The sequence below is a fragment of the Poromitra crassiceps genome (genome assembly GCF_964638095.1).
Source record: "Poromitra crassiceps genome assembly, chromosome: 2".
Taxonomy (NCBI): Eukaryota; Metazoa; Chordata; class Actinopteri; order Beryciformes; family Melamphaidae; genus Poromitra; species Poromitra crassiceps.
In genome coordinates this window covers 61510007-61534083 of record NC_139624.1, presented here as the reverse complement: position 1 = coordinate 61534083, position 24077 = coordinate 61510007, and the positions used below count along the sequence as shown (strand labels likewise).

The following is a 24077-nucleotide window of genomic DNA, read 5'->3' as shown; positions in this document are numbered from 1 at the left end:
GGATGTCATCTTGGGCTTTGGGAAAAAAAGTGATTGACATTTTTCACTATTTTTTGACATTTTATAGTCCAAAATGACTAATCGATTAGTCGAGAAAATAATCAACAGATTAATCGATAATGAAAACAATCATTAATTGCAGCCCCACTGTGTGTCTTTTATGCACACCCACACCCCAGGTCTGATTGAGCTGAAGATTTGCATGGCGGTATGTTATGATGCTGGCAAGGTCATGGGCATTGCTCTCTGAAAAATGTCCTCCTAGCCACGACAGCCATCTTGTTCAAGTTGTTTTCGCCGCTAGCTTGGCTAACGAATGTTGCTAACGTTAGTTGCTATTGCTAGCCTTGCTCCAGACCTCGCATCACCAGCCTGCCACTTGTATCTTCCTATCTTCCACAAAATCGAGGTAATCTTATTTTCTAACGTAATTGCATAGCATGACATTAACGCTAGCTACATGTCCATTTGTCATTACAGGAGGACTAAGGTTAGACTAGAGTAGCAGAAGTTAACATTATACAACGTTAAACAGTATTGCATGCTGCACAGATTCGGACGTAGACGGAAAACAAACGCAGTTCTGTTTACCTACCTCTTTGAGATGAGGCAGACTCAGAGCATATACTCATCTACCAGCTATAGCGTTATATATCTAGCTAACTATCAATCAATGAGGGGGAACAAGGGGGTTAAACTCCTCTGGATAGTTTATCCACCTCTGCATTTACAGTATTTACCAATCGCACGTAGTGTTGGGTAAGTGAACGTTAATGTTATACAGTGATTAACAGTGTCATTCGTTTCTTCAAGGGGTAGCCGCCGTCCAGTACCAGTGATGGGACACACAACAGAGGATCAAATGATTTGTGAAGATCAAAGCTATAATATTCTGTTCTCCTGAGATTAACGCTAAACTACATGTCACTGATGATCAGTTGTTTCAACATAGGATATTGCAATAACACACAAGCCAAATGCTGACATGAGAGATTTGCTTTGAACAAGTTGTAGCTAGTATCTGCCAGTGACCGGAGAATATTGTTATATTTGCTTGTTTTAATGCTTTGTCAATAAACATTGTCAACAAAGATAGCCTTGTTGTATATTATCATGTATAAAGATTGTTGATGTCGAGTGAACACAAACTACGAACCGAAGATTGGACCAGAGGACATGACGACAGAGAAACTTAACCGACCAGCAGTCTGCTTCAATCAATGAATGCTTTATATTTATTGAAATGAAATATGGTGATATCTGGTGGTCTGAAATTACTCTCTCTAGCTAGGGTAACTGGCTCATATTGTGTCATATGTAACGTCTGAATCAGTGTTACATAACTTTATAATAGCCTAACGTTACTGTATAGCCTGGATGACGTTAGCTAATGCTACCCAGCCTTCCATTGGCATTGGCATATACTGCCTTTAGCTTGTGGTATTATGGTACAGTAATATTGTATAGCTGGCTAGAAAGACGAAAGATCCCTGCTGCTAGCTTGTCTGCCTTTCTGTGTCACAGAGTATCTAGCTTTACAGTATCTTAACAGACTGCATTACATGCTACACCATGCAAATATATTTCGATATAATTCAAACAATGGTTCCTTTCCCATACCATGGTAGGCTGGACTGTACAGTATTGCTGTGAAAAAGTTACATTTGATTGTGTCAAGTGTTACACGTTATATTTTTAACTGAGCTTTGCGGAATTACCTCAACACAATTGTGTATCAGCTTTTTAGTTTACATTACATTATATTACATTACGTCATTTGGCAGACGCTTTTATCCAAAGCGACTTACAATAACACACTTTTTGTCAGCAATAGAGCAATCAACTATCGAGCACAGTCTATGACAACTACAAATCCTGAAGGAACAGTGGTACGAGTTTAGTTTAGGATTATTTTTATTTTTTTAACACATTCACTGCCAACAGTTTTTTTTTTTACTGTAGGTAGCTTCTGCCAAGTTTTTTTTTTTAGGATTCTGGCTCATCTTTCAAGAGCAGAGGATTATTTTCTGTTAGGATTTTGTGAACACAAAATATCTCAAAAGAACTAATAGAATGTGTGCTTTCTCTGTCTAAAAGAGTTAGTTTGTAGAGTTAGTAGTTATGTAGGCATTAGCAGTTGAATACAGCATGGTTTCAGCGTCTGAGAAGAAAAGCTGAGAAAAATGCATTTTTGTGAAATTCGATAGAACAGTCACTTTAACTATTTATTTTTGGCATCAGTGAGACATCAGACATCTAAACAATAGTTCTTTGAACAGTAATTTCCTCCATAACAGCACCCTCACCCCCCTCTCCTCCAAACTCCTCCCTCCGTGGGTGTGTCTCTGGTGGCTTTGCAGCGTTTGTCACAAGCGAGTCTCTCCTGCCTGTCTGTGCTGCCTGGCTGCTGGCAGCCGCTCTTTGGGCGAGTCTGGATGGGGCTCGTTTTTCGGTTGTGAGCTCAGCTGGAATGAAGCTGCGTGCGATTCTGGGCTTTCTGCCGGTGTTTCAAAGTGTGTTTCACCCATAATCTATTATGCAAATTTGCAATCCCCCACCGCCAGCTCCCTGCGCGAAAGCGAAAGCGTTTTCGCCAATCCATTTTCATGAGAATGGCTTCCTCACGCTGCTGTTTTTGCTTGGCTTCGTCTAGTCTGGAGAGCACTGTCGCCACTTAGTGGGTCGGTAAAATAGATTATAACCATTCAATACCTCCCATATTTTTATAGGAGATGTAAAAGGGTTTGATCCACGTCCCACCGTCAATTTTTTTTTTTTTTTTTTTTGACGAGATATCTCGTCCACGGCAGTCAACCGTTGGTTTCTGCTTGACGAGATATATCGTCCACGGCAGTGAACGTGTTAATAGAAAGAGATTACTTTTAATCTATGGCTACATTGCTAGCTAGCTAGCCTGCCTTGGCAACTGGTTGTGCTGTGGTTGGGATCATCTGGTTTGCTGTGGCTGGTGTCAATCAAGGAAAATCCTGCCCCAAAAGTTAGTCTTTTTTATCGCCTCTTTTACTCTAAATGGGACCATAATTTAGAAAACGGAGCCCATGAGAGCATGAAAAAGACTTGAAATTGTTTATTCAGACCATAAACTCATTCGGAAAATGTTTATTTAAGACACAGACCGAGAGAGAAGTCGGCTCATTTTTCAGTTGAAGCCAATGTACGTGACGTCACTACCGGACCTGACGTGCGCCCCCCTCCGGGCTTTCGAATGAATGGAATTCCAGGACGGGCCTCATTAATTCCCCCATTGTGTTGGCCACTGATTTGTACCTATTTAAGCCAGGCAATGTCAGGTACATTGCTAGTATATACCGGTAATCAATGTCAGGTACATTGCTAGTATATAATCAATGTCAGGTACATTGCAGGTACAGGCAAAGCCGTCTCTACTTTCTGTGACGGCTGAGGTCCTTCAACGTCTGCCGGACCATGCTGAGGATGTTCTATGAGTCGGTAGTGGCTAGTGCCTTCCTTTATGCTATTGTGTGCTGGGGCAGCAGGCTGAAGGCAGCGGATGCCAACAGACTCAACAAATTGATCCGTAAGGCCAGGGACATTGTGGGGCTGGATCTGGGCTCTCTGACTGCGGTGTCAGAGAAGAGAACGTTGTCCAGGCTAGACGTATTCCACTTATTTTGCTCCTATCGCATTTAATACTGTTTATTCCATGCTATGTTGTGTTCTTTCTTCTTATTCTGCTTATTTTACTATCGCATTTATTACTACTGTTTATTTTATTTTGTGCTATGTGTGTTATGTGAGCGAGCAACTGTAACTTGTCCCAATTTTCCCCCGGGGATCATTAAAGTCTTTCTGATTCTGATTCTGATTCTGATTGCTAGTATGTAATCAGCTATATTTTCCGCAAAAAAGAATATATTCATGCTTTATTAACTTACACCAGTCTGCTAATCCTTTCTATGATGACTATGACGTTAAGTCTAATGTCAGCCTAAAGGTGAGTACTCTTCTTTCTGTGTTGCTCTCTTTCTCACACAGTTGTTTGGTATCAACATAGGTCTGGTTTGCATTCATCCAGCAATGAAGGGCTGCAGCTTCAACTCTGCCTCTTTTGTGAGAGAGACAGCAGCTATTCAAAACAATGTGTAACTGACCAGCTGCAGACAGACAGGCAGACATACCACCATCTGACACTATCAGAACAACATTTCCAGACTTTTTTTTATCACTGTGGATGTTTAAAACTCCCTCTCTGTCACACACACACACACACACACACACACACACACACACACACACACACACACACACACACACACACACACACACACACACACAGACACACTATCAGTGCTTGTAATAATTCCAGTCTTTATCAGCTGTGATGTTTTAGTTCCAGCTCCGCCCCTTCCTGTTTTTGTATCTCCTGCCAATCAGAATTCACCCAATCGGTGACCTTGGAATCATGAGGCACCCTCAACTCTCTTTCGCTCTCTAGTCCAGTCCGTCTATCATAACATGCAAAGGCACGTGTACACACGCACGCACGCACGCACACACACACACACACACACACACACACACACACACACACACACAGTTCCTGTGTAGCCTGCCGGTCTGTGAAGAGGGCGTTGGTGTGCCATGGGGCATCAGAGTGCAGAGCTGAAAAAACAATGATTTTGAAGCCTACAATGTTTTTATTTTTATGTTTTTATTGCTAGGATAATATTGCCGTTACATAGTCTCTAGAGTCTAGAGACTATGTAATGGCAATATTATCCTTGCAATATAGTCTACTAGAGTCTACTGTACAATGGTCTATGATATTCTTTGATCTTTATTATTACTAGTGCAGTGCCCGTTCCCCCATGCACCACCCCGTGGGCGCTTCCCCCCCGCACACACACTGCACTCTGTCAGGTCCCCCTAAGCGCAAGTTTGAAGTCGGTTCTCGAGATACGCGAAGGACAGACATACAGACAGTCCTGGAATAAGTCCAAATTGCATGAAATGCGGCACCGCACTCCATAGGGGTCCGAGCAGCGCACTCCCCAAGTTTTAAGTCACAATCGGACAAATGTTTCTCCAGATACACTGCTTTTTGTGTTGCCAGTAGGTGGCACTATGTCAAATTGCAAGAAATTCAGCGCCGCACTACTTCAAGTTCCCAGGAGCACACTCCCCAAGTTTGAAGTCAATTGGATGAACGGTTCTCAAGATAAACCACTTTTTGTGTTGCCAGTAGGTGGCGCTGTGCCGAATTGCACAAAATTCGGCACTGCTCTATCATAGAGCAGTGCCCGCTCCAACCCATTACGCAGAGTACGCAGACTGCGTAGGGCATCACGTGACTGAGGGCACACAAAAAAAAAAAAAAAAAAAAAAAAAATTTTTTTTTTGGTGCCCTCAGTCAGGCCACTCACTGAACAGCAGGCCAGGCGCCGCCTACTGGTTTACTAGTGGTTTTATTACTTTATTCAGGGTGCATCTCATTGTAAAATTGGACTCGGCCCAAATTGGGCTTCAAACGGCCCAAATTGGGCTTCAAGCGGCCCAAATCTGGCTTCAACCGGCCCAAATCTGGCTTCAACTGGCCCAAATCTGGCTTCAACTGGCCCAAATCGGGCTTCAGACGGTCCAAATCTGGCTTCAAACAGCCCAAATCTGGCTTCAAACGGCCCAAATTGGGCTTCAAACAGCCCAGAATTATGATCCCAGTCCGCCCCTGCTTGCATGTACAGTTTAACAATCACTTGTTTGCTGACATGTACAGTAATTCTAACAATTGTTTGTTTCCCACATGTAATGAAATGTGAGATACACTAGTATCGTTCATAATTAATGATTTTGCAGTCTTTCGTTTGACAGTTATTGAAAGTTTTACGGGGGGGGGGGGGGGGGCACCACAGAACAATTACGCTTAGGGCACCCAAATGGCCAGGATCGGCCCTGGCTCTATGTCAGGTTCCCAGCAGCACACTTACCAAGTTTGAAGTCGATCAGATGAATGGCTATCGAGATAAACCACTTTTTGTCTTGCCAGTAGGTGGCGCTATGCCAAATTGCACATAATTCAGCTGCCTGCACCTCCTTGAGTCCCCCTAAGCACACTCCTCGAGTTTGAAGTCGATCGGATGAACGGTTCTCAAGATAAACCACTTTTTGTGTGGCCAATAGGTGGCACTGTGCCGAATTGCACGAAATTCGGCACTGCACTGTGTCGAGTTCCCCTTAGCACACTCCCCAAAGTTGAAGTCGATCGGACGAATGGTTCTTGAGATAAACCACATTTTCTATGTTGCCAGTAGGTGGCGCTAAGCCGAATTGCACAAAAACAGGGCACTGCACTGCACAATAGGGCACACTCCCAAAGTTTGAAGTCGATCCGACCAACAGTTCTCGATGGCATGCAGTAGATGATGCTCATCCATAAGCAGTGGTGGAAATGGCCAGGTTTTACTCTGGGAACCCTCCTCAGCTGCTTTCACACATGTTTGGAATTCAGGAGTTATCTAGAGGCCATGCGGATGGCTGTCATGTGTGAATGTGTGCATGTGGCTCATGCGCGCTCCCGCGGAGCTTCTTCCTAGCCGGAGGGAAGTCTTGGGCTCAGGGTACACACAGGGGCGGATTGTCCCCCCCCCCCCCTTCCAGAGCTCCGTGAAGTAGTCAGCTCGTGAGTGCATGAGGACATCGTGACAGATTATTATTATATAAATAGTCGATGTGAATGAGCGAGCAAAAAACACATGCCAGCTCAAACCTGCTCCGTGTGCGACAGCCAACATGTTGCTGGATTGCTGGATTGAAAGGCTCATGACTCTGATCTGATTTCATGTCTGCTTCGCACAGCACACACATTTAATAAGCATTTTTGGACGCGAGGGTCGTCCCGCTTCCCAGTATTGGACATCGCTAGGTAGGGTATCTGGATCTGGTTGCGTTCATGTCTTTGATTTAACGTGTACACAGCGTTTGTGAAGATTCAATGGCAGACCCGCAAATTCCAAGTAGCGTCAAGTCAGGCAGTATAAAACGAAAACTTCCGGGTATAACCTTCGCAATAATGGCAATTAAATAAAGTAAATGCACGTGTAATGTTTTTTGTGTGTGTTTCGAAAGATACAGAACGGAGATAAACTGGAAGAATATCTGCTCCCTTCGAAAAGTCAATTTTAACCCGTAGTGAGTCGACATTCTGATTTTTTGTTACTAAGTAATACAACATTTATTTTATTTTGAAGGTAAAAACGTCTAGCTTCCTGTATTCTGTATAATTATAGTAGGTTGGATGCATTTTAGGACTGAACATAGCAAAGACCTGTTTTGTTTGTAGTGCTTGCGACTCGAGGAAATCGATGCATCTGGGCGTGAGTTGTAGGGTTGTTTAATTAATTACTTACTAACGTTATGCGCAAACGATTATATGCCGTGAACGTTAGGCAGTTATCGCCCATTATGTATTTTTCGTTTTCACAACTCGTGTGGTCATACCCAAATTCCCCCACCCCCGCCCCCTCTCTACTTTACAAACTCTGCGGAGGTGCTACTCATGTGTGAAAGCAACATGCCTCATGTGTGAAAGGGTACACTTCACGTATCATCCGGGGCAGGCTCAGTGGGGGGCAACCCTCACCTGATCCGGAGTTCATGTGTGAAAATAGCTCTACTTACACAGGATGCGGGTTCCCGGAAGTGGTGTTGCCCTAGATGATATTATTTCTGAATGCGTGACTCATTATAGCCTACCATTATAGCCATGTAAAAATCTCTTAGAAATCTCACTTAAAGTGTAACTAACCTCCAAAACACTTTTTTTCAGCTTTTAACCAATATATATGACTTTGGGGGTGATGTGTGAAGAATTCTGGTCAAAATTTCCACATTTGACACCAAACTGTTGCCATTTTACCATTTGTATCATTTTTCAGCAGCATACCTGGCATAAGCGCCCTCTAAAGGTCGAACACTGCTTTTTTTTTCTTTTCTCAAATGAATGGGATATTTGACACGTCGTTACGTCACGGTGTTCCCAAAGACTATGGGATTTCAAGATAATTACTCCCCTACCCCCCCTGTACCCTTTTGGCTCCTCAGAACTCCAAGCCTATTCCTATTGAAGTTTGCTCTTAAAATACTGAACCAAACGTCGTCAAAGTTGGCACATGTCTTAATTATAGTTAGTTTCCCGCTGAATGTGTCACTACTTTATTAATATCTTACCTGGATAAGCTCGAATGATGATGTTTATATTATCAGTCCGAGTTGGAAGCACTGTCTCCAGCCCAGCCAGGCGGGAGCGGCGGGAGAGAGTCTACTGTAACCTCATGCACTAGCACCAAGCTCCGGGCGCGCGCGCAGCAGCAGCTGGGCTCTCTCGGACTCGGCCAGAGCAGAGAGAGCACAGTCTGACATTTCCGCGGCTATCAGTCCGACTTGGAAGCACTTTCTCTCGGCCAGTCAAACGGGAAAGTCTGCTCTCTCATGCACCCCCGGGGGCGCGCGGCAGCAGCACACAGCAGCAGTGAGAGGCGGGGGCTTTGAAGTCAGCAGAGCAGAGCAACTGGCTCTGTCTGTGTGTGTGTGCTCCGAGGAGGAGAAGAGCTCTGTCCTGCTCTGCGCCCTGAGAGGAAAAATCATAGGTGCTGTAACTTTCAACAAGAATCACGAAAAGCCCCAAAACGCAAATTAAAAACGGATTTCATTGCGCGGTTTATCGCTAGTTGTACGAGGGAATGACGTGGAGAAATCTCGCATTGTGTTACCCCAGAGCGGGGGTTTCTCCTATTGTGCGGTGTGCTGCTGACGAGCCCATGTCACTTTGCTCTCGTAACGTAATTTGACACCCTGCCATAGAGATACATGCAGAAAAATAATTAAATTTCTAGTTCGCCACTGAATTACCAAATTGATATAACTTTCAACCATTTTCAGATTTTCTGTTTCCATACAGACCAACAGCGTTGGCTAGTTGTTGATATTTATAAAGATATTGCCCCTCTCAAATAAATTATTTTTGAGGCAGTAGGCAAACTGTAATGGCGTCGATTTCCGAAAAAGAATCTTGAGTGAACACAGCCAAAGAGTCTAGTATAGACAAGAGCATATGTCATTTCTTGGTTTTTTCCATAGGTATTTTCAAATCACTGTTCTAATACATATCTAGGGGGTTAGTCCCCCTTTAACTAAGATCACTGAGCTCTACTGATTATTTCCCCTTGATTTTATTCATGACCGACTTGAATATTAATGCTGCTTATTCAGCTTACAAATACATGTTCTCTCCTCCTTTCATAATGCCCTCTCTCTCATGTTTACTTAACACCTCCCCCCCCATTAAATCTCAAGGACTCGATGTTGACTTAGTTAACGACCCTGCGTTTACTTTTCGCACCTCCTGTCACAGAGCGACCCGCCCAGACACTTAAAGGGCATGAAGGAGTGCAGAACTGTCAAGATTCAAGATTCAAGATTCAAGATTTTTATTGTCACTCCGTAGTACAAGTATCACGTGTGAAATTCTTGTGCTGTGGACTCCGTTTACAACATAGTACAAATATAACAGGGCATATGAGTGCAAAAACAGCAAGAGACACAACAACAATAAGGCAGTATAGTGATAAGACAAGTCAGAGACAGTGGCATATTCACTGCACATAGGTGCACATGTCATGTGCATACTTTAGACGTGCTTAAACATTTTAAATTCGACGTATTTGACATACAGGTGCAAATAGCATGTACCTTATTAAACATACAATTAAACATTAGACATACGTAATGGTAGCAGCTACAGTACGGTACAGTACGGCTACTACACTATTTGTGTATGTTAAGGAGTCTCGTGGCCTGCGGGAAGAAACTGTTCCTCAAGCGATTTGTGCGTGCTTTTGGAACCCTGTATCTCCTCCCTGAGGGTAACAGGGAGAACAGGCTGTTGTGGGGATGGTTTGTGTCTTTGATGATCTTCAGGGACCTACTGAGGCACCGCTGTTTATACAGTTCATGCAGTTCTGGCAACTCACATCCTGTTACGTGCTGGGCCGCGCGTCTCACTCTCCATAGCGCCCTGCGGTCCATGGTGGTACAGTTCCCGTACCATGTGGTGAAGCAGCCAGTCAGCAGGCTTTCAATGGTGCCTCTGTAGAAGTCCCTAAGGATTTCTGGCCTTAGCCCAAATTTCTTCAGGCGCCTGAGTCCGTGTATTCGCTGTTGGGCCATTTTGACAACCGTGGCGGTGTGACCGGCCCACGTCAGGTCCTGGTGGATGTTGACTCCCAGGTACTTGAAGCTGTCCACCCTTTCCACCACTGTGCCGTTGATGGTGATTGGGAGGTGTGCGCCCCCCCCCCCCCCCCCCTCCTGTAGTCTACAATGATCTCCTTGGTCTTGGAGACGTTCAGAGAGAGGTGGTTGTCCTGGCACCATTGTTCCAGGCCCCCCACCTCCTCTCTGTAGGCCGTCTCGTCGCCCCCCGAGATCAGCCCCACTGTCGGGTCGCCATCAGTGCACCCCCCCGAGTTTCAAGTCGATCCGACCAACGGTTCTCGAGATATGCGAAGGACAGACAGAGAGACAGACGCTATCGTCATTATAGTATAGATAGATAGATAGATTAAAGTTATTATAGTTGTGGTTAAACTGGGACCCCAGTTTGATCTGTCTATAATAATTTAAGTCAATAGAACTCATCACTATTAGAAAATGTATGGGAATGACTATCATAATCATAGGTTATCTCCCTCTCATGACTAGTATACCGTTTAGACAGTTCAGTTCAATACTAAATCAACAAAAACCTATATTTTCCATAGGGGTGTCGCTGGGATACTTTGGATATTTGGGGGTTTGTGAGAAGAAAACTATTATAACATAATAGTTATAATAGTCATATAGTAAAAAATACTATATGTAGACTATATGTGTGTATTGGGAAGGAATTATATCAGTGTGGCATTACAGTCCTCTGGTTTCTAGCTTTAGAGGTTTTTAGAGTTTTTTGTGTTCATAACATTGAGCGAACTTTCTTAGATCTTGTGAAAAATGTGTGTTGAGTGTGTTTTCAGTAGGTCCCTGGTGTCTGCTTCAATCAGAGAAGTGTCAATGTTCATAAATACTGGGATGGACCATGGCAGCAGCGCTGTCAGAGGGGAAAAACATACAACAATGGTGTTTTTCTTCCTTGAATTGAAAGTTGACATGGTCTTTTGTGTCTTGAGTAAGTTTCATGATCCCTTGAACCTGAGAACCTGTTAAAAACCCTGTTGTATAATCTTACAGTAAAATAAATGGGCATTGATGAGAAAATAAGCATTCTTCTCTTTATTCCATAGAAACCTACTATTTGGAGATTATACTGTAACAACAAATGACATTTGAAATCTGCAATTGCGTTTTCACTGAGGTTTCTCCTACAGTATTTGACTTGGCTCAGTCACGTCCCAATCAGTCACTGGGAGCAGTTTTGTCTCTGCAGATAGAGTCACAGGCTGACAATTCATACTGGATCCATAAGAGCAGCGATACAATGTCCAACTTCGCCAACAACACTTAATACACTTTGACCCTGCTAAACACATGCATGTGCACGCGAACACACACACACACACACACACACACACACACACACACACACAGTCACACAGTCACACACACACACAATGTGTAAACCTTGCCTTGATAGCTTTTCCATGTACATGTACAAAGATGGACACACACACACACACACACACACACACACACACACGGCAATTCTTATACCTTCACACAGGCTAGGGATGGGGACATACGCCAGAGGGAGACTTCCTGTGTGTGTGTGTGTGTGTGTGTGTGTGTGTGTGTGTGTGTGTGTGTGTGTGTGTGTGTGTGTGGAATCTGATGCCAGCTCTCTTCAGTGCTCATTAGAGACGTCATTCAGCCATAAAGGTTATTATTATGACTATGGCACAGAAAACAGCTCTTTTAGTAAAACCTCACTATTGGAATCAACTATTACTTTAGTTCAGCTAAGGTTAAAGAGAGACATGGAAACAAATATACTTCAACAAACGGCTTTTTTTTTACAAAACCAAGTTTGAAAACAGCCCTTTGACTAAAACCTCACAACTGAAATCAATACCTCTTTGGTGATTGAGCTACGGTTAAAGTCACGGCATGTTAAAAGAAGCTAGTAGAATGACAGAAAAATCAAGCAAAAAAAATCGGAGTCTGAAAGGAGCTCTTTAAGTAAAAGCTCATACTGAAAATAACATGACTTTAGTAGTTTTAGAGATAAGGAGAAGGAAAGACTAAAAAAAAACTCTAAATTGGAAGTAAAAAGTAAAAATTGAAGTAAAAAGAGACACATCGAAACAGATAAACACACTCAAATCTCTAACACAGAAAATGATACATTTTCTTTAAATTTGTTAAACTTCACCATTTTAATGGATGCTGTTTGGTAGGTTAATTCAGGTTATACAGGGACAAACAATCATATGCACTTGAACAGATTCAGCCTATAAAGCCAGAATAGTTTGAGTAGAGAAGAATTCACCTGAGGTCAAACCTCCCTGCTGTAGTCAGTTTTGTTTTGCAAGGTCAACAAGGCTCCTTTGCTTCCTTTAGCTCAAATAGAGGCCATTTACACCTGGCATTAACATGTGTTTTCTGCCATCAGATTGCAATTAGATTGTATTTTATCACTTCAGCCTGATTTCATTTACACCTGGCACTAACATGCATTTTGGGTGAACAGAATGCAATCCGATTGCGCTCCAGCTCAAACGTCATCACGCGCGCGCCCCCTGAACGTGTGCATGCATGTTTGCATGCATGCACAGTAGGGATGTCACAATATATCGTCCCACGATATATCGCGAAATCAAAACGTGACAATATGTATCATTGAGATGAAATCTCATATCGCGAGAAAAAGAAGCTGAACATGGTGGCACTGATTTGCATCTGATTGCATGCTCGCTCTCCTTTTCATTGCTTTGTTTGAACAGACGAGGGACGTTACAGACACGGAGGATGAAAATGGTGAAATTACTCAAATTAGCGTGGAGGATGCCCCCTCAACTTACAAATCGATCACAAAAAAATATTGTTAAAATATCGTATCGTATCGTTATCGTGAACCCAATATCGTGTATCGTATCGTATTGTGAACTGAGTGTATGGTGACACCCCTAATGCACAGGCAAATAGAGGTTATTGTTAAGCTCAAATGCATGCACAGTGAATGTCCCCTTCACCTGAACAAAACGATGGCCGATCACCCACCACTGCATCTACTGTATTTATTTATAAAAAGGACACGTTGCCCTACCCCTGCCACTTTTCTTGTTCTTGTCCTTGGCCTGTCTGTAAGCCAGTTTCAGGTGTTTAATTTTTAGCTGACATTGTAGCCAGGTCCTGTTGTGGCCATTCTCTGCCAGTTTCTTAGCCACTACTTCATAAATGGGTCGGTCGCGATATGGACTGCCAAGTTTAGCTTGTATACTTTCGTCAGACCAAATTGAAAGCAGGCACTTGGTCTCCTCGTGACTCCATCCACGAGTGTCAATATCATCCATAGTGTTAGTTCTCCTTTCTTGCTGTTAACGTAACCGCGTAACGCTAGCTCTGGCTGTGTTGTTCTTTCTTTGTGCTAACTAGATAAACACTCGCGTGCGAGGATGTATTTCCGTAATTTGCATCAATGTAGTTTTAGCAATCCAGTAGGAGGGCCATTCAAGCCGCAAGTGGAGCCTGCAGTACCACCACGGCCCAAGAAACATCATACCGGAATGAAATGTTGGGAGCGGGGGAGTCTGGTGCAACGCACAGGTCCTGGACCTGGTGAGACGTAGGAGGAGCCCGGACAGGAGTCAACCCACAGAGCCCAGTCCCTCCACGTGCCAGAGCCTCCCGGTCCCGGCACGGCAGAGTAGTTCCGGAGCAGCGGATTGAGTGGCCCTGTCTTTCCCTAGAGGGCTGACCGTGGGTAGCTACTGGGACGTAAGTCGGGGCTTGATCACCCCCGGCTGGGTCACCTGGGTGAGGGTGTATGATGTCGCAGTACCCGAAACATCCTATGACCCCAGGGTACATCACTGATGATGATACGTCCCAGTTGCATCCATGTGATGTTTTTTCTATGTAGGTGGCGGTAAGGCAACATTTAAGGATGCCAACCGCCATAGAACTGCAAAGAAGATGAAGATTATGTATTTCCGACGCATTGCATTTACACTTGTGTTAAATGTTGTCATAATGTGTCCCTGACCACCTGCGTAGGTGGTTTGGCTGATCAGATTGCAATCCTTCTTCAATGCGTTTTGGGGGTGTTTACACCTGTACTTTCAAGTGATAAAATACAATCAGGCCCGGCTCCAGACCCAAATTACAGAGGGGGCCTACCCCTAGCTTGGGGGGGCCAAGCTACCCAAGGGGGGTCCGGGGGGATTCTCCCCTGGAAGAAGATTTTGTACATTTTAAAGTAAAATTCGTCAACCTGGTGCATTTGAGAGCAAAATGAAGAGGCTAAATCTATGAAGAACTACACACATCTCTAATGTGTTGTGACTTTACAAATAATTAGGCCTAAACAATTAATATTAAATGTATTTACACATTGTGCACAAATTGCATTCATTGTGACAAATTTACAATAGTTAATATCCAGCCAGAATCATTGCAAATGGATGTTCAAAGTAACAGTTAGCAATAGCATTCAGTTAATCAATGCCTCTAATGACAGCCAGATTCCGTTTTAAACTTTAAAACAGAAAAACGGAAAAAAAGTTTTTAGCAAAATAATAATAATAATAATAATAATAATAATAATGGGGGGGCAGTTTGGGGAATGCGGGGGCCCGGCCCGGTCAGCCCCCCCCCTACGCTGGGCCGATTCTGATTGCAATCTGATCACCAAAAACGCATGTTAATGCCAGGTGTAAATGGCCTCATAGAGACATAGAAATATACAGACTAGATCAAGATCAAACCAAGATGGGTCGCTCACCTGGTAGAGCGCGTACCACAAAGGCTTAGTCCTTCGCGTGGCCGACCTGAGTTCGAATCTGACCCGTGGTCCTTTGCTACAGTACATGTCATCCCCTCTCTCTCCCCACCTTTCCTGTCTATCTACTGTCCTGTCCAATAAAAAAAATGACAAAAAAAGGGAGAAAAAAATCAGACCAAGATAGAGATTTCCAAAACCTTTTGGCAGGTATTGACATTATTGAGGGTCAACAATTACTAAAACTGACAATACCTTTCATACAAAATTGCATGTTTGCACTGATCTGATCTTGGGAACGCAATTAAATATGGAGAGTTGTATTTTAGAGCATCCATTTTCAGGAAAACTCATTACCTTAAGTCCACCATTAAATATCTCTAAAATACAGCCTTCAGTTATCTCATATCCTTTCAAAGTGGCCTATATGGATAGATGTGACTTGGCCAAGGAATTCAACAATCAAGGAACCTTGTTCCTTTGATCTACAGTCACTGAGTTATGGCCTTAAAAAAAAAAAATTTTTTTATTTAACATGTGAAATGTTGCTATATAAAATTATTACATTATTGTATTTTATTTTTTTATAGTAGCACAGAGTACATACCTGCACATGTATACAAAAGTTTGGTTACCATAGGACAATTGACCAAACTTTAGACCAGGGGCACTCAATTAAAATTCAAAGAGGTCCAGTTCGAGAAAATGTCCTTAAGCAAAGGTCCGGAACATTGTAACGTAGCTTGCGCTATGATTCAGTGCCATTGAACTCAATGACTGAAGTAGCCTAATGGTACAATGTCTGTATACAACTGACTGTTAAATCAAGCCAACAAACCTCCAGCTCCACCTTTTCTCTTTAGAGAAGTGAGCTATCTATCTATCTATCTATCTATCTATCTATCTATCTATCTATCTATCTATCTATCTATCTATCTATCTATCTATCTATCTATCTGTCTATCTATCCATATATCAATCTATCCGTCTGCCCCCTCTGTCTGTCTGTGTCTGTCTGTCGAGCGTTCCCAATGCAAACTTCTCCGTCGGGCAAGTGAATGTGTGTGCGCGCTGGTGTGTGTGTGCTTGCTCATGTGTGGTGCTTCCATAGACAGGTCAGGATCGGATCGCACTTCAACCGAGACATACTGGTTTTGAACTTCCCGTAAGAACAATGAATGGACATGTAAGAGTCATTTGTTTTGACCACGCCATGTGAAATTACTTCTATCATCCCCTCCGTCCATGTGTCACTCTCACAGCAGCACTAGGAAACGACAGGGAGAAACGATTCGCTTATTTGATTGGCCGAGTAGCATCACGTGCGATGATTTACAGCGCATTCATTGGTCTGTGAGCTTCCTGGCAGATGAACCAGTATTACCGTAAAGATTAGAAAAGCATGTGCCGGTTAAAATAGAAAAGCTCTGTGAAAATGTAAGTTATCAATGATTTGTAGGTTATAGGGCTCGGTCCGGATAGGACGGCGTCTCGGTCCGGATGCGGACCGGAGTCCGGACTTTGAGGATCGCCGCTTTAGACTATCAAAAAATGCTATGGAACTTTTGTGTAGGGCAGTTTGGTGAAGGTTGGACAAAATTTGTAGGAAGACAAAATTCAAAATGACTGAAAGTCTTGTAGACAGAAATGGGCGGGGCCTATATGGATGGATGTAGAATATGGATGTGGATGGACGCAGATATCTGTGATGGACTGAACACAGCCAGCTATCTGTAATGGACTGAACACAGCCAGCTATCTGTGATGGACTGAACACAGCCAGCTATCTGTGATGGACTGAACACAGCCAGCTATCTGTAATGGACTGAACACAGCCAGCTATCTGCAGGGGCGCCGTATAGGGGGGGAAAGGTAGGACGATTCTAAGGGCCCTTGAAGCTGACAGGGGCCCTGTCAGCTTCAAGGGCCCTAAAAGCTTGGACACTAGGCAATTTTTTGCAGTATTAAATTATTAACCTATTGTAATGAATATACTATTTTATTCAATGTACTAGTAAAACGAATTGCTTCTTTTTGGCAAAAAAGAAAAAATCCTCTTGCACACACACCCCCTTCGATTTTCAAGAAATGGTTTCTCCCTGCCTGGCTGACAGGAAAAATAGGCACGCCTCCCATCCAGGCAGCGTGGGGCAGCAGCAGCACTACGCAGTACGCGCTGAGATCAGATGAGAGGAGAGAGCAGAGAGGAGAAGCAACCAGCAACATGCCAAAAGCAAAGTCAGGTTTCAAAAAGAGAAAGGATAGGCAAGAAAGAGAGCAGAGAGAAAAAAGAGGACAACAGTGCCTCACACAGTTTTATAGGAAGGCAGGTGAGTGAGCTGGACTGGTGCAGCTGTCTGCCTGTCTCTGTGAGGCGAGGCAGATAGCCTACGCTACGTGAATCACTCTGTTAACCTAGAGAACTGTCTAGTCTGTCTGGCGCCATCTGACCATTTATTCAACTTTTCTTAACTACTGGAAATTACCCTGTTAGACCTTAGTGAAATATGCTTACTTCACAGAGTGTTTACATTTCCCTCCTGTCCTGTCTAGCGAACATTTAATCAATGCAAACAATTGTTTGCAAGCCGTTCATATAAATCAGTTGTCCCTCCCTGCCTGGCTCTTGCCTAACACAACAGATGCAGAATCAGACACAGCCCCCCCCCCCCCCCCCCCCCCACCGGCACCTTCCAATGAACCAGTCCTAACTGATGAAGGAGGTGAGACACACACACACAGGAGCAGCATTGTGTTGAATGACATGGTAGTTGGCACAATTGCAGTGGGTCTGTGGGGATTTATTTGTAATACGAATAATAATAATAATAGTAATAAAAAAATAAGAAGGATCAACACAATTTATTTGTCCACATAATGACCATTATATGAAAGGAAAAGCAGCCCACAAATGACAGCCAATGAGAAAAGGAGAACATAATGATATTAAGACTGAATAATGATATCACAACAGTCTCATGCTAAACACTCCTGTTGGACTCCACATGTGTATCAATATTATTTCTAGTCATTAGTTGATAGTATTTCTTTGTTCCCTCTGGTGTATTCAGAGCAGAGAGAGAGTATGATGATTCAACAGGGATGGTGGTGAGATGAAGGTGGGTGAGAAAAGGAGCAAATATTGATGGTTAAGACTGAATAATGACAACACTACAGTGTTATCCTAATATAATTTAAAATGCGATATTATCCTCTAAATCAGCTTCAAACAGCCCAAATTTTTCGCCGGCGCCCTTCGGACGCCGGCATCAGTGGGGCCCATGCTATGTCCTGTCATGGGGCCCAAAATCCCTGGCGGCGCCCCTGGCTATCTGTGATGGACTGAACATAGCCAGCTATCTGTGATGGACTGAACACAGCCAGCTATCTGTAATGGACTGAACACAGCCAGCTATCTGTGATGGACTGAACACAGCCAGCTATCTGTAATGGACTGAACACAGCCAGCTATCTGTGATGGACTGAACATAGCCAGCTATCTGTGATGGACTGAACACAGCCAGCTATCTGTGATGGACTGAACACAGCCAGCTATCTGTAATGGACTGAACACAGCCAGCTATCTGTAATGGACTGAACACAGCCAGCTATCTGTGATGGACTGAACACAGCCAGCTATCTGTAATGGACTGAACACAGCCAGCTATCTGTGATGGACTGAACATAGCCAGCTATCTGTGATGGAGTGAACACAGCCAGCTATCTGTGATGGACTGAACATAGCCAGCTATCTGTGATGGAGTGAACACAGCCAGCTATCTGTGATGGACTGAACATAGCCAGCTATCTGTGATGGACTGAACATAGCCAGCTATCTGTGATGGACTGAACACAGCCAGCTATCTGTGATGGACTGAACATAGCCAGCTATCTGTGATGGAGTGAACATAGCCAGCTATCTGTGATGGACTGAACATAGCCAGCTATCTGTGATGGACTGAACATAGCCAGCTATCTGTGATGGACTGAACATAGCCAGCTATCTGTGATGGACTGAACACAGCCAGCTATCTGAGATGGGGTTACCACAGCCAGCTATCTGTGATGGACTGAACACAGCCAGCTATCTGAGATGGGGTTACCACAGCCAGCTATCTGTGATGGACTGAACACAGCCAGCTATCTGAGATGGGGTTACTACAGCCAGCTATCTGAGATGGGGTTACTACAGCCAGATATCTGAGATGGGGTTACTACAGCCAGATATCTGAGATGGGGTTACTACAGCCAGCTATCTGAGATGGGGTTACTACAGCCAGATATCTGAGATGGGGTTACTACAGCCAGATATCTGAGATGGGGTTACTACAGCCAGATATCTGAGATGGGGTTACTACAGCCAGATATCTGAGATGGGGTTACTACAGCCAGATATCTGAGATGGGGTTACTACAGCCAGATATCTGAGATGGGGTTACCATAGCCAGCTATCTGAGATGGGGTTACCATAGCCAGATATCTGAGATGGGGTTACCATAGCCAGATATCTGAGATGGGGTTACCACAGCCACAGATGGGAGGCGCTCGCTCAAAGACAGACCCGCTTTCTCTTGCCCACCGCCCTTCCTTCCCTTCCCTCTGAGCAGGTCTCTGCGCTGGCTTTAACAGCACAGAGGGGAGTTACATCAGAGCTGTGTGGGTAAAAGGTTTTAGCTGCTGAAAGATTACAGATGCGCTGTCAGCTACATGAGCCTCCAGTGGAACCTGGTCTTTACTGATGCCTGTGTATTCATCTTTATGTATGTGTGGGTGTGTATGAGTATGAATGTAGGTTTCCGCATGTGTGTGTAAAGTGTGCTTCAGTGTGTGTATGTGTATATGTATGTATGCATGTATGTATGCGTAAAAGTGTGTTTTACATGCTATTTTAGTATGATCCTAATAGCTTTACAGAGTGCCAGGCATTTTAACAGAGCCAGAGAGAGGCTTGGAAAACACGCGCGCACGCGCACGCACACACACACACACACACACACACACACACACACACACACACACACACACACACACACACACACACACACACACACTCACACACACACACCACAAGACAGAGAGGAGAGGCTGGCACACTGGAACAGGGAGGTCTGCAGGTAGTGTGTGTGTGTGTGTGTGTGTGTGTGTGTGTGTGTGTGTGTGTGTGTGTGTGTGTGTGTGTGTGTGTGTGTGTGTGTGTTAAAAGGGTCAGCAGGGGTGATGGTGACACATGATGAAGGAAAACGAGAATGGGCATGAATGAAAGACTGGCAGTGTGTGTGTGTGTGTGTGTGTGTGTGTGTGTGTGTGTGTGTGTGTGTGTGTGTGTGTGTGTGTGTGTGTGTGTGTGTGTGTGTGTGTGTGTGTGTGTGTGTGTGTGTGTGTGTATGTGTGTGTGTTTGTGTTACAGGCAGGGTTGGGGTCTAAAGCAGACACATGGCGCCAAATGGCACTGCCTGGGTATGGGTAGGTTTGGAGAGAAAGAGAGACAGAGAGACAGAGAGAGATAGAGAGACAGAGAGAGAGACAGAGATAGAGAGAGAGACTGAGAGACATTTGAGTTACTGTACATTCTACTTAGTCTATTTTATTTTATTCTATTGCATTTTATTGCATTTTATTGTATTGACTGGTTTACGTTTAGGGAGATACTGAGTGATACTGTGTTATGCCATGTTGTGTATGTGGATATTTCATGCCTGAGTGCGAGAAACTGTAACTTGTCCCAATTTCCCCCCGGGGATCATTAAAGTCTTTCTGATTCTGATTCTGATTCTGATTCTGATTTTGGCATAATAAGATATAGATTTTTTATTTGTAGATTGATGTACATTGCATTATGTGAAGTCCCATTGTCCTTGTAGAGTGAAAGTGGACATGGGCTGTGACGCCCTTGGCGAATAAATAAGGACTCTGTAATAACACATTAACATAATGATAACTCTGTTAAATCAATTCAAAGCAGCGCCGTATGCAACACAGCGCTGTATCTGAAGCGTCGCTTGGGTTGAACAGCACTGTATCTGATGCGTCGCTCAGGCTAAACACAGCGCTCTAGCTGAAGCGTCGCTCGGGTTAAATAGCACTGTATCTGAAGCGTAGCTCGGGTTAAATAGCACTGTATCTGAAGCGTAGCTCGGGCTAAACACAGCTGAAGCGTAGCTTGGGCTAAACACAGCTGAAGCGTAGCTCGGACTAAACACAGCTGAAGCGTAGCTCGGGCTAAACACAGCTGAAGCGTAACTCGGGCTAAACACAGCGCTGTATCTGAAGCGTCCCTCAGGCTAAACACAGCGCTATATCTGAAGCGTAGCTCGGGCTAAACACAGCGCTGTATCTGAAGCGTCCCTCAGGCTAAACACAGCGCTATATCTAAAGCGTAGCTCGGGCTAAACACAGCGCTGTATCTGAAGCGTCGCTCAGGCTAAGCAGCACTGTACCTAGGGGTGGGCGATATGGCAAAAATATCATATCACGATTTTTTCAGGCAGGATCACGATCCACGATCTTATCACGATTCTTTTTCATATTGGTTTTTAAGACTATTTTGCAAGTTACTGAACAGTACAAGTACAAACTAATTTCAGGGTTCGTATGGTCATGAGAAACCTGGGAAAAGTAATGGAAATTTAAAATACAATTTGTTTCATAAATATTTTCATGTTGTTCATTTACCCTGAGTTTACAATAATTCATATGCTAAGAAATAATGTTCACAAGCATGCACATGCTCTATCTATCTATCTATCTATCTATCTATCTATCTACAGTATCTATCTATCTATCTATCTATCTATGTATCTATCTATCTATCTATCTACCTATCTATCTATCTATCTAGCGTTATCTATCTCTCTATCTCTCTATCTATCTATCTATCTCTATATGCGCTCGGGCTAAACACAGCACTGTATCTGAAGCGTCGCTCGGGCTAAACACAGCACTGTATCTGAAATGTTGCTCGGGCTAAACACAGCACTGTATCTGAAATGTTGCTCGGGCTAAACACAGCACTGTATCTGAAGCGTCGCTCGGGCTAAACACAGCACTGTATCTGAAGCGTTGCTCGGGCTAAACACAGCACTGTATCTGAAGCGTCGCTCGGGCTAAACACAGCACTGTATCTGAAGCGTCGCTCGGGCTAAACACAGCACTGTATCTGAAGTGTCGCTCGGGCTAAACACAGCACTGTATCTGAAGCGTCGCTCGGGCTAAACACAGCACTGTATCTGAAGCGTCGCTCGGGCTAAACACAGAGATTTCCCAGCATCAGGACATACAATAGGGCATTCATGAGAACTGTAGGAAACTAGTCCTGTACCTAACCACACATTCTGTCACATGGCTCTGTGTCTGCGTGTGTGTCTGTGTGTGTGTGTGTGTGTGTGTGTGTGTGTGTGTGTGTGTGCGCGTCTAGAGTTACCGTGCTTCAATGTATACCACATGTAGCGCCCATGTAGCGCCTGATATGTTTTCAATATGGAGTGCGAGAGAGAGACAGCGAGGGAGAAAAGAGACAGAGAGAGAGAAAGAGAATGAGAGAGAGCGACAGCTGTGAACGGCCAAGTGTATAGAGATTTTTAAAAAGTTAATAACATAGTGTTTATATTCAATATCTGAAAACACAACGGGTTGCCATGACGATTGGGCTAAAATCAAAGCAAGCAGGTTAGCCTTGGGGGAAGAAAATGGAGACATGAGAGGAGAGGAGTGGAGAGAAGAAGAGAGGAGAGGGAGGAGAGGAGAAGAGAGTGAGGAGAGAAGGAAGGGAGGAGAGGAGAGTGAGGAGAGAAGGAAGGGAGGAGAGCTGTAGATTATTTCTCTCCATCACACTTTCTCGAAGCCTCCCCTGTTCCCTCTGTTCTTCTCTCCTCTCCCCTCCTACTCTCCTCCCTCTCTCTCTCTCAGATGACAACTGTCTGGACAGTAAAATAAACACACTCTTCTCTCCTCTTCCCCCCCTACTCCATATATGCATCGGCCCTCGCCGCACTGCCAAAAAGCAAGCGAAGTTTACTCCCAGTAAAATAAAAGGTCTGAACCCGCTATTTGTTCCACAGCCAGGCGCTTGTCGTCAGGTGACCCGCAGAGGTAAATCTTTTCAATAATGTCAAAGAGGCAACGCCAAAAACATGCCAAGCCAAGCACTGTGCCCTCCTCCTACACACACGGACGCACGCACGCACGCACACGCACACGCACACGCACCCACACACACACACACACACACACACACACACACACACACACACACACACACATGTACACACAAAATTGCCTAGAACAAGGCTAGAACACACACAATCACATATGCACAAACATGCACACACACTTTTTCATTATTTGCCAGATGAAAGTACAGTCACACGCACGCACAAGCATGCACGCACGCAAGCACACACACACACACACACACACACACACACACACACACACACACACACACACACACACACACAGTATAGCTATTTTAGTGAGGACAGTATAGCTATTTTAGTGAGGACATTCATTGCCATAATGCATTCCCTAACCCGTAACCTTAACCACCACAACTAGATGCCTAACTCTAACCCTAACCTTAACCTAAAGCCAATTCTAACATAACCTTTAAAACCAAGTCTTAACCTTCAAACAGCCATTTGAAGGTGTGTGAGAAAGTGAGGACCGGCCAAAATGTCCTTAACTTTCCTAAATGTTCTCACTTCCCACGTATAAAACTTAAATTGGTCATCACTAAGATAGCTGCACAATAACACACACACACACACACACACACACACACACACACACGATCTCACCTGTTCCTGCATCATGCTGTGCAGCGACGTTTCCCACGAGGCGGAGTCAGAGCGATGATAGGCGGGGGGCGGGGCAAAGTCCTGCAGTATGATTGGGTCCCGCTCCTGACACAGCGAGGTCAGGTGACCGATGTACAGCTTCAGTTTACTACGATTCTGACTGTGGTCCAGGAGAGGAGGGAGAATCTGAGAGAGTGAGAGATAGAGAGAGAGAGGGGTGGTGGTGATGGTGGTGGTTGTAGAAAGATAGGGAATGGGTCAAAGAGGAGGGCGGAAAGGATGGGGAGAAGAGAGGGAATTATATGGGGATAAAG

At 44.2% G+C, this 24077-nt stretch overlaps 1 protein-coding gene across 1 annotated transcript in view; it reads right to left on the bottom strand.

The window, feature by feature from the left end:
• Nucleotides 1-24077, bottom strand: part of LOC310772426 (ELKS/Rab6-interacting/CAST family member 1-like) — a gene marked incomplete at both ends in the record, with an annotated part of 472647 nt that overhangs the window by 23189 nt on the left and 425381 nt on the right. The window contains one exon of the mRNA XM_083632236.1: nucleotides 23764-23949. Within this exon, the coding sequence (XP_083488362.1) occupies nucleotides 23764-23949 (186 nt within the window). The remainder of the gene's footprint in view (nucleotides 1-23763; nucleotides 23950-24077) is intronic.